We start from the raw sequence: 14,779 nt of genomic DNA on the forward strand, positions 1-14,779 counted from the left end.
AAGTGTTTCATGCTGTGTGTGTGCATGTGTGTGTGTGTGTGTGTGTGTGTGTGTGTGTGAAGCCCCTCCCGTCCTGAGAGAGAGTGTATAAACTGGCTCGATGTTAACTTGCGCGCACGCACACACATAAGAGAGGCTGTGAAAGAAAATGGATTTTTAACCTTCTAATGAGACTTAATTACACAGTAAACCTTTCTTATTTGAATTTCACATAAATACACATTATCGGAAAGATAATGTTTGGCAAATTAGCAAGGAACATCACTAATGACACTCGTGTGAGCGCATACTAACGGAATCACTGCTGTAAGGTAAAAAAAACGAACAAATTGAGCTGCACTTTACTTTTGAAAAGAATCGCGACAGAGCAGTGTTTTTGTGAAGAGCAGAGAATACATAAACACACACACACACACACACTCTTAATGCGCGCACGCAGGAGTTGGCTCAGTTGTGATTACGTGACGCTCGGCGTCAAAACAAGAAGCACATGCGTGATACATGATACTCGGTGCTCGTAAACCAAGACTTGTTTTCCAAATCAAAATTTATTAAAAATCTTTGCTCGTCTTGCGGAACGCTCGCAAACCACATTACTCGTAATCCGAGGTTTCACTGTATTATAAATCTTTTTTGATTGATCTTATGAAACTTTCTAAAATTTCAAGAAACATTATATATATATCTCATGGCAATATATTTGTAATTAACTGTAGCAAACATATAGCTGTTTCTCCAACTCAGTGCTAGTTTTCCCTAAAAACAGGTATTATCACAAATACTGCCGAATAACTTGTAGTCTGTTCGTCTCTTGTGGTGTATGACGATTGGCCACCATAAGACATCCTCTTCCATCTAAATGCACTTTATGACATATACTGTATGTAATATAAGTTCTTCAAATTCATCTCTTAGGGAATGTGAATAAATCCAGTGATTGTATTCAATATTATTATATAGTATAATTAATTTTCACAAATACACTCAATATTTTGACTCTGTATGATTCTTAAATGTTTTATACAGTACAGTATACTGTATCATCCATATAGTAAATGTACAGTAGTATACTTAAATTCCTGTTAAAGTAGTTAGACTCTTTAAAAGGAAAAAGTTATTTAGTTTAAAATATAAGGCAAAGTTGTTGTGCTTAGTAACATCAAGCTCATAATTAACTGGATAATAATCTTATTTGTAACAAGTATAACATATATATTTATCTAAAACTAAAAAAATTACTAACTTTATACATTAAAGTTAACATTAAACTTTAAAATACAAACTGTTATTTACCTTGACACTGGCCATTAATTATCTTGAAGCCAGGACTGCAAGAAACACACTTGAACGAGCCAACAGAGTTCACACACTTTTGTCCTGGACACTGAAGTTCATTCTCACACTCGTCCACGTCTGAGCAAGCAGGAAAGATACATGCATTAATACAGCACAAGGATTATGTATTTTTTTTAAGCACACAAGAATTGTAGCTTAAAAAAAAAAAACTATTAAAAAAAGTGAAGCAAGACACTTGTGAGATTTAAAGTTGTGCTGGAAATAAATTAATTTCTGACAGTTTCTTACATATGGCCAAAAGTACATGGACACCTCCTCATCACAACCATATTTGTTTCTTTGCCAAATTTTGCCACAGTTTGCCAAGGCTGGAGTAAAAGGACTCAAGTAGCCTGCACAGAACCCTAACCAACCCTACTGAACTTGTTTGGGATGAACTGTTATGTTGACTGCATACCACATTCACTTAAATAATATTGATGCTTGAGTTTACAAATGCTTGTGTGTAAAATGGCAAATTTTGACAACTATGCTCCAAAATCTAGAAGCAAGCTTCCCCAGAGTAATCGACATTTTATTATAGGAACAAAGAACAAACTAACTTTGGAATGAGATTTAAGCAATGAATGCTGCTAATATATATATATATATATATATATATATATATATATATATATATATATATATATATATATATTTTGTTTCCACAAAATCAGACCTCTAATTTTGAATTCTAAGCTTTTCCCCTATCAACACTTTCTATTTGACATTCTTACCAGAATTATGGAAAATATGGAAAAAAATTTAAACATTATTTTAACTTGCCATCTTGTCTTTTGTTTAGTTAATGTTGATTATGCTTAATGTAGTTTAACACAACCAGTTGGGGGGAAAAGGCCTCAATATATTAACATCATTTCTCAACCAGACCAATGCCGTTTTTAAGCTACTGTATTTGTCATTTCTTCTGGATCTAAGTGAATTAACTTGTGTATTCAAGCAAAAATGAATTAAGGTTTCGTAAAATTCCTGGCCAGGAAAATATGCTGCATATGTAGCTGGGTCTGTTTCTCCTTCTTTAAAAAAATAGACATGGTTTGTATGTATACACAGAGGTGTCAAATAACGAAGTACATATACTTAGTTACCTTACTTAAGTAGAAATTTGGGGTATCTATTTATTTTTCAGCCGACTTTTTACTTCTACTCCTTACATTTTCACGCGATTACCTGTACTTTCTACTCCTTACATTTTAAAAATAGCCTAGTTACTCCTATTTTATTTTAGCTTGTCATTTAAAAAACACACAAAAAAACATCTGGATAAATCGTGCCATCCGGATTTGATTGTGGTTGGATAAGAGGTATAAACATACCATTGGGACACCCTATTGGTTGGTACGCGATCCATCGCACCTGCACATGACGTCACGTCACACACGATAAGTAAGTAGATAAGTAGACGAAGATGTCCGTGATAGAGACTCAAGATTCAAAAGAAATGTCACAACCAAGCACCAGCGAGGAAGGTAACAGGAATGAGATATACAGTATATATATATTGTGGCGTGGGCGGGGCGGCGGCTGACGACCAGCATGCCTTGCGGGGATGTCGGTGTATTCACCATGATGGGGAAAGGTGTTTTGGTTAGTGGCTTCGGCCCTGTTTGTGTGTGTGGGTGTGTGACGTGTGAAATGTGCTCTAGTTCAGGCTGACGCTGAATTAGATGTAGGCTCCTGAGTGAAGGTGCTGCTCATGCCATACCTGCTGTGTGCTAAATAAAGTACTCCCAGCCATTGCATTGGGCAGCAAATAAGCTCACTCGTCTCTCCAGCATTCTTTCCGGCGTAAAAACGCTACAATATATATATATATATATATATATATATATATATATATATATATATATATATATACACACACACACACACATATATATACAATTTGTCTTTGATGAATCACTTGGATTAATCATTCATTCTGACAGCACTAATGTTTATTGCAGACAACCACACAAGGGTAATTGTTACTAAGCCTGCCCTGGGTACACTAATTCTCTTGTATGTTGCCCTCACAGATTCCTGCAGCTAAGCTTGGATGTATATTTACATTCCAATAAAGGTTACCGATGACATGCCACTGAAGTTTGACTTTTTGCACCATTAAAATACTTATAGGCAACTAGTTATCATATCTTCTTCTCCATAAAACATGTTAATGCTCAGTAGTACACATACAGTACTGTATATAGTTCTTTAATGTATTTGCATTGTACTACTGTTTAGCCTAAGCTTTTATCCTTAATGCTTTTTTCCCTCCTCACGTTACTTTTACTTTTATACTTTAAGTAGTTTTGAAACCAGTACTTTTACACTTTTACTTGAGTACAAAGCTTGAGTTGATACTTCAACTTCTAAAGAAGTCTTTTTAAACCCTAGTATCTATACTTCTACCTAAATAATGAATGTGAATACTTTTGACAACACTGTGCATACACAAATTTTAAACCTAGATTTGTTGTACTCATTTCCTGAGGACTCGTATGATGCTTACCTGTACAGGTATTCGCCTCCAATCTAAATCCAGGTCGACAAACACAGTGGAAACTCCCAGGGGTGTTTTCACAACGTCCGTTAGCACAGAGGCGTGTGTTTTGAGCACACTCATCCACATCTGACACAAAAAACATCATCAGCATAGAAGACAGCGTTCTCTACACCTAACTCATGCTGATCACTGGAAGTACAAACTATGTTCATTTAGACCAACCTTCACATAGGGTACAAGATATGTATCAAGTTTCTTCTCTGTTCTGGCTCCTAGTAGGTAGAATGAAATTCCCCTAGATGTCTGAACAGCTGAGTCACTAACTTTCTCAAAAACAACTAAAGCAGTACTTAAAATATCCCTAATTAGCACTAATTAGTTATTTCTTTTAAATCATTTTTGCTGTCGTTTACATTCATACAATAATTTTCCAATAATTAATGATCCCCTAAATGCCACACATGTAAATGTAAACAATGTCATTGCCATTGTATTAGTCGGGTCAGGTTAAAGCACTATCTCTGACAACAAATTCTTCAACAACAATCTGGACATGGACAAAGCTTACATTCTACAATAACTAGCGTTATTAGTTACTTAGCTATGGTAGTCAATACAAGCATTATTTATACTCAAACCAGCCAGTTAACTCTTCAAAGCAGGAAAAATAAAAAATGTCACATGCACATTGTGACAAAAGTGGTAAAGTTGATATTATGATAAAACAAAAACTGTGGTTGCTGACCTGTGCACTGTCCATTATGAAAGCTGTATCCAGCCCCACAGGATGTACACCGGAATGAACCTGGAGTGTTCACACACAGCTGACCACGACACTGCAGAGAGTTCTCGCACTCATTTATGTCTAATACACACACACACACACACACACACACACACACACACACACACACACACACACACACACACACACACACACAGAATCTAACTGTTAACACAATGCCAAGAGGAAAACACATAAGAAATGGTCTTATCAATCTGAATTATAAAACCATTTCCAAACAATTTGGAGTTTAACATTCTGCAGTAAAAAAGATGATTCGCAAGTGCAAAGCATTCAATACAGTTGCCAATCTTCCCAGGAGTGGACGTCCCAGCACATGCAATGCTCATAGAAATACAAAAAAAAAAACACAAGTGTTACAGCACAGACCCAAAAGGTCTCACTAAGCATGTTAAATAATAATAATAATAAAAAAGTCCATGACAGTACAATTGGATAAGGACTGAATGGATTGTTCGCAGGGAGCGCTTGGAGAAAGCCTCGTCTGTCTAAAAAGAACATAAACGCATGACTGAGGTTCACAAAAACTGCATTGCAACAAAGCACAATCGTCTGGATCAAAGTCCTATAGACAGATAACCTCAAAGTAGATTTGTTTGGTCTTAATACCAATGGCTTAGTGCCATGGGAAAGCCAAACAGCAGAAACAACTTATACACTACTTATGTCAAGCACAGCAGCGGAAGTGTGATGATTTGGGCTTATTTTGCAGCCCTGTGCACCTTGCAGTTAATAAGTCATATAGGAACTCCTCTGTATACCAGAGTATTCTAGAGACAAATGTGAGGCTAAAGCTTGGCCAAAATTGGGTCATGCAACAAAACAATGATCCAAGGCATACCAGGGTAGTTTAAAAAGAAAATAAAAAAGGTTGTGGGATGGCCTGGTCAAAGTCCAGATCTGAAACCAAGTGAAATGCTGTTGCGGGACCTTAAGAGAGCTGTGCACAAGCAAATTCCAAAGACTTAATAAACTGAAAAGCAATATTGTAAAGAAGAATGGGCCAAAATTCCTTTACAATGATGTGAGAGACTTGAAATTAATACAGGAAACATATTAGTTATTGCTAAAAAAAAAAAAACACTGCTAGAGGTGGATCTTCAAGTTATTGGATGCCTTTTTTTGGGTTAATGTTTGTTAAATAAATAATGTTTATATTAGTACACAGTATACTGTAGGCCAGGAGTGCAATATGAATGTGTGTGAATGAAGATTTCACCTGTGCACTTGTTCTCTTGAAACTTGTACCCTGTATGACACACACATCTGTAGCTCCCAAGTGTATTCTCACAGCGGCCGTTAGTACAGGGCGCAGGAACTTGACCACACTCATCGATATCTAATTAGGTAAATTGTAGAAATAAATTTCCTAATAAAATCAATGAATAAGAGCTTGAATGAAAACATTTTTCAGACAAGTGTATTCACCTGTGCATCTTCTGTTTGTTATTGCAAATCCAGGGCCACATGACACACATCTGTATGATCCCAGAGTGTTAATACACCCCTGACCAGGGCACTGCAGAGCATCATCACATTCATTCACATCTGGAACATTCAAAAACACAAACAAACACATAAACATGGTTTCATGGGCACCAAAGGCTGAGCAGGCCAAGAGTTCAAGGTGTTAATCCAGCCTTCAAATTACCCAGATCCCAGTCTGACTGAGCATCCATAAAACGTAGGGGGCAATTAAGTCCAATCCAAGGAGGCCTCACCATGCAACCTTCAGCCCCCAAAGGATTTACCACTAATGTTCTGGTGCCCAGAGGTTTTGTGGAGTCAGGTCCCAAAGGGTCTTATGGGTTTTAATATAATGACTGTATGTACTATGGTGTATGTACCATCCCAGTAGATGCCAGCAATCAAAGTTCTCTAAAATTAATACAGGCATAAATCTGCTTAATCTTGGCCAGGAAAAAAATTTTTTTCTTTATACTTCCAAGGACTTCAACATTCCACCTCTGATGCACTTTTTGTTAGCCTCTGTTAGCTTGGAATGTTCTTATCAATGATGTTGCCAAAAGAATTTATAGGATTTAATATTAATACTTGTTGATGCATTCTTGTTAATTTCATGGGGAAAAATTACGAGTCAAACTTCACATGACATGTAAAACCTTTTACTGACATGAGAAATGTTAAATATCAGTAATAAAAGCCATCCCATTTTCCCCGAACAGTACACAGGGCATATTACTATTGCAAAAATTCCATTTTCATTTATCTGACTTAAGCCTTGCTTTTTATGCTGGTCAAATCATAGGGGTAACTTTCGAAAACAGATGTACATATTCAGTTACTTGACATCTTCAACTCCTTCACGGGTTTCTTTAATGTTGTCTTGGATTTCAGGCAATTTTGGACTAGAGTTTATTCATCCCTGGGAATCTGTGCCTCCATGATTTATACATTTGCATACAACTGTTTGTACAGATGCTTGTGGTTCTGTCACTTATTTGCTTAAGACTGTTCCTAAGGAAGAAGTGGACATGTGGAGCAGCAGTTTCTTTTCTCAGATCTTGGCTGAGTTCCTTTAAAGGTGCCTATTACAGTATACAGAATTCACTTTTTAGTCATTTTAGACATTTCGGTGGGTCTCCAATGGGTTTGTACTATGAAAAAAAAAACGTTTCCTGCATATTGGGATTTTTCAATTTTTGTACTGGGTGGAGCAAAATTAAGGCAATTAAATTTTCCCTTATTGACATCTCATACTGTATAAGAAAATACCCTCCCCAGCTTCTTGCTCAGTTTTGCTGTTTTCTCGCATAGCATGGCTCAGTAATAGCTTAACGTAAACTTTGAAATAGATTATTTAGAGAACGAGTGAAGTAAAATGGGATTAAAGTATGGAAAAATGTTTTATTAAAGGGGTATTTCAGCTGGAGCATTAAGGGTGTTGGTGGAAGGCCTAGGATTGATTCTCAGCCATTACATCAATTTTTATAATCATTTAAAAAAACAGTCAACACTTTAATTGACTTGCAGAAATAATTTATACGAACATAATTTATTTTTTATTTAATACATTTAGCATAACTGTACTTATAATCTTAATTAAACCAATTAATAGAAAAGGATTCAGACTAGAGTCAGCACTTTACCTGTGCAGGTGGTACCCTGTAGCTTGAACCCTTTATTGCACACACATCTGTAGCTGCCAGGTGTATTCTCACAGCGGCCACTAGAGCAAAGCGATGGACGCTGACGGCACTCATCAATATCTATGTGGCATAAAAAATGATTTTGAAAATGCAAAATAATAATAATAAAAAACACATAATCTTAGTAGCCACCATATTTAAAAAGCTTATAAACCTATTGAAAGGTTTGTTCTAAGCTCAAGAACTTGTGCACAAAATTAATAAATATTATTGTTCATTTACATTACTTTTTTGGCTTTGCAGTGCCATTTAGTGAATGCATTTAATTACCACAGCAGAAGCAATAATATAAATAATGCTGCTTAATTATTCATTAATTATTTGTCACATGTACCTTACAGCACAGGAAAATGATTTTTTCACATATCCCAATTAGGGGTCAGGGTCCTAAACCTCCACCTTTCCAATCTGTGACCCAGTAACCCACAGCTTTAACCAATTGAGCCACCACTGCCACCCCTGTGCTTACACACACTTATGCTTGGTGAAATGAATTAAATTTGCACCTTAACACTCCCTATCAGTCATTGTCTGGAATATTTTATATGGAAATTTAACCAAGTTATGTTTGTTGAATGTGTAATGATTACCATACAGAGTTTATACAGCGATAAACCGGAGACTATATATTAAAATAACCTTGCAACTGTACATGCAAAATATTCATAATTTGCCACAGCAAACATTAAGAAAACATGCATACACATTTAAATTTGCTTCAAAGGTTTGTTTAACCTGTGTTTTGTTTAACTAGGTGCATAAACAAGCTTCAGCTAGTCCAAAATGCATCAGCGAGAGTCCTCACCAGAACCAGAAGATATGAGCACATCACACCTATCTTATCTTCACTCTATTGGCTCCCAGTAAAATTTCGAATCGATTTTTAAACACTACTCTTGACATAAAAAGCATTAAATGGTCTCGCGCCGCAGTATCTGAGCGAACTGCTAGTGTCTTACGATCCGCCACGCCTACTTCGATCAAAGGATGCAGGCTGCTTGTCAGTACCGCGTATTATGAAAAATACAGCTGGGGGCAGAGCTTTTTCTTACAAAGCCCCAAAATTATGGAATAGTCTTCCAAATAGTGTTCGGGACTCAGACACAGTCTCAGTGTTTAAGTCCAGGCTAAAAACCTATTTATTTAGATAAGCATTTTTATAAAAAGACATTTGTCTTGGGTAAAGGAGCAGATCTGAGGGACTTCTGGCTCTCCCTTTTAGTTATGCTGTCATAGTTAGTCCTGCCGGAGTCTCTGCTTGCACTCTACAGTAAATATACATTTACATTATATATTATGTGACTGCGACCAGACCTAACTGTTATCTCTCCTCTTCTGCTCTCCCCTCTCCTGTTCTCTCTCCCCCTTCCCTCTCTTTCCCTCTCTGTCGAGCTACACATGTCGTTCCTAAGCTTCCAGTGATCCAGACTCCCTCTACCCTCTGGACCCATCCTGGTGACCCGCTTCTGGTTGAAGATCCCGTCACATGGATGAGTCTGGTGTCTGGGGACGGTTTCTCTCTACTATGAAGATGGTTCTGGCCTCGACTGGTGTTGACAGCTGTTTCTTAGAGGACTTGACTTGGCTGTAGTTGCTTAATAGTTTAGGACTGAAATTTCCTACCTGAGTCTACCGGAGTCTCCAATAACTACCTGGACTCCATATTAACATCCATTAACATCAACTGTTATATCTGAACTGGCTAACCCACCTAACACACAGTATGAATGCAGATCAATTCCTGCTCTCTGTTTCACCCAAATGAGGATGGGTTCCCTGTTGAGTCTGGTTCCTCTCAAGGTTTCTTCCTATTACCATCTCAGGGAGTTTTTTCTTGCCACTGTCGCCCTCGGTTTGCTCACCAGGGACTATCTGATTATTTTGCTTTATGCACACTAACATTCCATACAAACTTAAATAATTATTTTGACTGTGTGTATCAAATTGTTAAAAGCTCTATGCAAATAAAACAAAATTTAATTTTTTTGATATAACATACCTGAGCACTGGCCGTTAAGAAGACCAAATCCAGGTTTGCAAGACACACAACTATAGGAACCTTGAGTGTTTATGCACTCTTTCCCTGGACAGCGGAGCGGGTCATCACACTCATCAATGTCTGAAACACACAAATGTACAGTAAGTTACCTGGATCCTATAACATCATGGGTTTCACATCTTTCTATGTTTATATGTGTCATTTAACAGAAAGAGGCGGAGTGAGACACTGGAATACACTGAGGAGAAGAATTAGAGTAGCATAGAAGCAGAGTGTGAGGTTACCGGTGCATGTGTTGTTTTGCAGTTTGTATCCGGTCCTGCACACACAGCGAAAGCTGCCCATTGTGTTCTCACAGTGGCCATTCGTGCAAGGGTTAGGGATCAGACGACATTCATCGATATCTGTAACATATCAATAAATGATCAGATGGAATGACAAGTCTGGGCTGGAATAATTTTTCACCTACACTATTGGTAAAGTAGAATGCTTTCCTGTAAAGAGAATTTGCCAACAAGTTGAAGTATAAGCTTACCAAACACTCATCTGCTATTCTTACAGCTCACATATGTGTATCATTTCTCAATAACCCAACTCTAAATATAAAAAAGCACCCAAAATAACTTTATCCCATATTTGTATCCCCTTAAAAATATGATTTGATTTTCAAAGTAGGTCGACTCGTCCATTTGTACTGCCAAGCTCAACAAACTGTTTGTTTCACTGCTAGAACACACCCATCTGACGAATGCTTCACTCTGCACCTGCATGCTGCGAACAATACCGGATAAGCCGCTAAAGAGACTGTAGGCGCTTAACCGGTGTTAACACACACTGACCTGAGCACAGGTTTTGCTGTGCATTATTCCTGTAGCCTGAAGGACACACACAGCGAAAACTTCCCAGTGTATTCTCACACTGACCAGCCAAACATGGCCTTAGAGTCATCAAACACTCATTTATATCTGTAAAAGCACAAATCAAAAATACATGTCTATTTAATTTAATTTAATTAAGATTGTAACAGTAGTTAAACATTGCTACTTTCAACACTCCAAACAATCTTGATGATGATGAATATAAATAAATAAATAAATAAATAAATAAATATATAATATATATATTTTATATATTAATATAATATATATAATATATATATATATATAATAATATATATATATATATATATATATATATATATATATATATATATATATATTTATATATATATTTTTTTTTTTTTTTCTAAACAAAACCAGCAAGTTGGTATCACATTATAAATAAAGTTGCATAATCAAATAAATTTTATAAACTGTGTTATGTGTAATACATTACAGTATTGTGTATCTCTCATTTCTTCATATTTTGCTTCCAAAGGGACAATTTTTTATTTTATTATTTTATTATTTTTTTTATGTTGTCTTGAAGAATAATTCTCCAGGCTTTTTGGGGAAAATTTTTGGCTCACATTTTCAGTCCACTCCCTGTACCTGACCTATGAATCATTCGAGCATTTAAAAAAGCTAAGGTATGAACCAGTGAGAAACAAGCGCAGACGATGATAGATGATCAGGCCGATGATTAGTAGCCTGGTGATGCTGAATGCTGAGTGGTTGGAACAGACGAGAAAGGAAATGAGGTTGCTGCTGAGTTTTTTTTTTTTTTTTTTTATCTGTAGGCACTTTGCAACCTGTCTAAATAAAACATTTGTTCCAATTAAATTTGATCTACGGAAGTTAATTAAACATTAAAAATTGAAAGGTGGCTCTAGATTTTTGCAAAGCATGGTGGAAGTCAGATGTTATTAGCTTGTCCCCGACTGAAATGGTGTCTATTTGTTAGCTACTACTGTACTACTATTATTATGTTACAATAGCATAATTACAAAACATTGTCATGTACAGTAGATTGTGTTCAAAAGTCCAGACAACATACTGTTTAATGAAGTTTATTTCCTACAACAAATTCTTAAACGTATTCTTTTATCAAATAGCATTTTTAATCCTGATATTTCATTTACCACGAATTAAACTTCTCAATTAACTTAAACAGTTGACATAATTTCTGAAAAAGATGAGCTACTACAATGAAAAAAAAATTAAAACATTGTGTTATTGTAGTCTATTGAATATCAAGCTGCTGTATACAGTAGTAGGCTAATTAGGGGTTTGTACAGTTGTTGTTTATGCTTCTGCTCATATCTAATGGGGATTTGTGGCATAGATGTATAGCTGCCTTCAAGAACAAAAGAATGGCTGAAGAGGCTTAAAGGTTTGGATCCCATGACCTTTAGGGTCAAAGGTTATTATCAAGCCCGCCAAATAAAACTCTTGTAAACAATAAGACTCTTGAAAACAAAGGCAAATCATATGCTAAGCCCAGTGTGAGTTGTTTGAAGGCACAACCAAATCTTTAAAATCTTCTAAATGAACTCTGACCTTGAGGAGCTTTAAAAAGTCCATGAGAAAATGTAGTGAAGCTTAATGGATGTAATGGTCAAATGCAGAAATTTGGCAGTTCTTGAGTAAAGAATAAAGGCTGGATTGAAGTTTAGGTTATAGATTTAAAGGAAAAATATAAAAACACCCAAGATTGATCTAGTTTAAAATCTGATCCAAATATTCTCTTTTCACACAGTTTGTTTTTTTCTATAATATTTTAAAATACTGGTCATGCAACTCTCTTTTTTTCATAGTAACAAATAAAAAAACTCCCTCTCACACACAGTGACTTTTTTATTACTAGTCCTGTGGGATCCCGGTTCCAAAACTCACCTCCAGTCTTAAGCCCTGTTTAGAACACATTGCCTGTTCATTCCAAGTAATTTGCTTATATTTGCCACCGGTGGGGAAAAAGTCCTTTAAGTAAGTACTTGAGTAAAAGTAGAAATCTCCTAGGTAAAACATTACTCGAGTAAAAGTTGAAGTCCTCCATTTATTTCTATTTGAATGAAAGTACAAAAGTACTAACTTTCAAATACACTTAAGCATCAAACGGACTGAGCTTGTATTAACTCACAGTAGGTTTTAAGATAGCTTAGTTTAGTAAATCGTTCTCTCTCTCTCTCTCTCTCTCTGTCTGTCTGTCAAAACATTGAAATATCTACAGTATTATGCATAATAGTTGGCAGTTCATGTTTCAAATGCTACACACCACCAATGCCATGCGGAAATGTAGTAAGGTAAAAAATACAGATATTTACTATAGGATGTCATTGAGTACAAGTAAAAGGTGTCTTCTAATAAAACAACTCAAATATGTACTTAAGTACAGTAACCATCCACGTTTGCTGTATATCCCTGTCAACTAAACTTCCATTTAATGATTATTTAATAAATTTTTAACTAGGCTACATGTTTGGTTCCTTAGCCAGTGTTTTGAAGTAAAATACATAAAATCTTGTTTGAGCAATAAAAATTGTTAAAAAATGTTCCCTTATCTTATTCTCTTATCGCTAAAATAATGTTTCCAAGATTGCAGCAATTTTGAGAGAGGAAAAAAAGAGGACAAAATTTTACCACAAGCACATATGCATTCCTTTTAGTGTCTGTTGTTATGGGAAGGTTTTATGCAGAAGGAGAATATATAAAGTTTCATACCTTGGCATCGACCGGCTTGAGAATTGAGGATGAATCCAGGATTACACACACATGTGTGTTTCCCTACAGCCAAGTCAATGCAACGACCCGGCCCACAAACCTGAGGGTTAGTCTCACACACACGGTTATCTGTAAAAGACACACATACTGTACAATGTAAATAGCAGTGATGACTATTATAATCAACTAAAGTTTAATATCTATCAGTGGCACCACAATTAAACTATTAGAATTTATTAAAAGTACATAAAGCAGGCCATTAAATGGGTTAATTCTGGACATGTAACATTGGACTGGACATTTAAAGGAATAACTTTGAACTCTAATGTTAGAGCAACTTAGCCATATTTTCTGTCTAATAAGCTTTTGTATGTTATTGCGATGATTAAGGATTGTTACAGATGAACAGAACCTTCTAAGACCCTAATGTATATGCTCTGGGAACACTCCCTGTTAGATGGAACGCTATCTGGCCTGTAGGTGTTGATATGTTTTTTTACAATATTGTATGCATGAGAAGAATTTACATTGAAAACCAGAAGATAAAAGTGTAAAACATAAATTAGACATTTAATTAGGGATTTGTGACTTATTTCCTGACCTGTTCTGGGTGGATGTGGACGGGCTGTGGAAGGAACTGGAAGAGGTCCAATTGGAGGATAATTGTGTCTGGAAACTGATGGCCTGCTTGTCTGGGGCCTAAAAACATCTACTTACAAGAAAAAAAAATTAATATGCTTATCATTGAACATTCATAAGAGAAGCTTTAAAAAAAGAAACATATGCATTCATTCATTTTAGATATTGAAAAATCTAAAATTCAGAAATTTAAAATTGTCAGAGTCTGGTGGTCATGGAGTGAAGAATTGTCTGTGTTCTCCGTGAGAAACGTGGGAGGGTGGTGTTACCCTCTTGTCCTTATCATTTACATGTTCAGAAACACTAACCAATAATGGGGGTTTGGGATCTCCTGCATACAGAAGTATAGATACAGTGCTTTCCTTAAAGTGTGTAATGTCATCCCCAGGATGTCTAAAATATTTGTAAATCTGCTTTTTTTTTGCCTTATGCAAAAACTTTTACCTACAAACCCAGTACTGTAATGATATTTTAATTTCCCTAGGAATGAGTAGTGTACAACCTCATTAATAAAATTTTAGAAATAATATTATAGTTACTCCTTCTAAAAACAACTCGTTACAATGTTCTCTTTGTTGTCATCATGGCAAAGATTGATTTGAAATCTGACATTTAATATTTGTAGTTGTTGTAGTTGAAGCATCATAAGCAGTAAGCTAGCTAGGATTGAACCTGAATGTGTAAATTGTGAAACACAAAACAACTGCTAGGCAAGACCCAGTG

The 14,779-nt window shown here is 35.9% G+C and overlaps 1 protein-coding gene across 4 annotated transcripts in view; it reads right to left on the reverse strand.

Moving 5' to 3' along the window:
• The window catches only part of LOC128527667 (latent-transforming growth factor beta-binding protein 4), a 71,910-nt gene that overhangs the window by 25,310 nt on the left and 31,821 nt on the right, over positions 1–14,779 (reverse strand). For all 4 annotated transcript variants that reach the window (XM_053500131.1, XM_053500132.1, XM_053500130.1 and 1 more), the window contains 11 exons: positions 14,019–14,126; positions 13,418–13,546; positions 10,658–10,783; positions 10,103–10,222; positions 9,819–9,938; positions 7,760–7,879; positions 6,078–6,197; positions 5,869–5,988; positions 4,590–4,709; positions 3,851–3,970; positions 1,294–1,413 (listed from right to left, as the gene is read on the reverse strand). In XM_053500131.1, the coding sequence (XP_053356106.1) occupies positions 1,294–1,413; positions 3,851–3,970; positions 4,590–4,709; positions 5,869–5,988; positions 6,078–6,197; positions 7,760–7,879; positions 9,819–9,938; positions 10,103–10,222; positions 10,658–10,783; positions 13,418–13,546; positions 14,019–14,126 (1,323 nt within the window). The remainder of the gene's footprint in view (positions 1–1,293; positions 1,414–3,850; positions 3,971–4,589; positions 4,710–5,868; positions 5,989–6,077; positions 6,198–7,759; positions 7,880–9,818; positions 9,939–10,102; positions 10,223–10,657; positions 10,784–13,417; positions 13,547–14,018; positions 14,127–14,779) is intronic.

The sequence above is a fragment of the Clarias gariepinus genome, chromosome 7 (genome assembly GCF_024256425.1).
Source record: "Clarias gariepinus isolate MV-2021 ecotype Netherlands chromosome 7, CGAR_prim_01v2, whole genome shotgun sequence".
NCBI lineage: Eukaryota > Metazoa > Chordata > Actinopteri > Siluriformes > Clariidae > Clarias > Clarias gariepinus.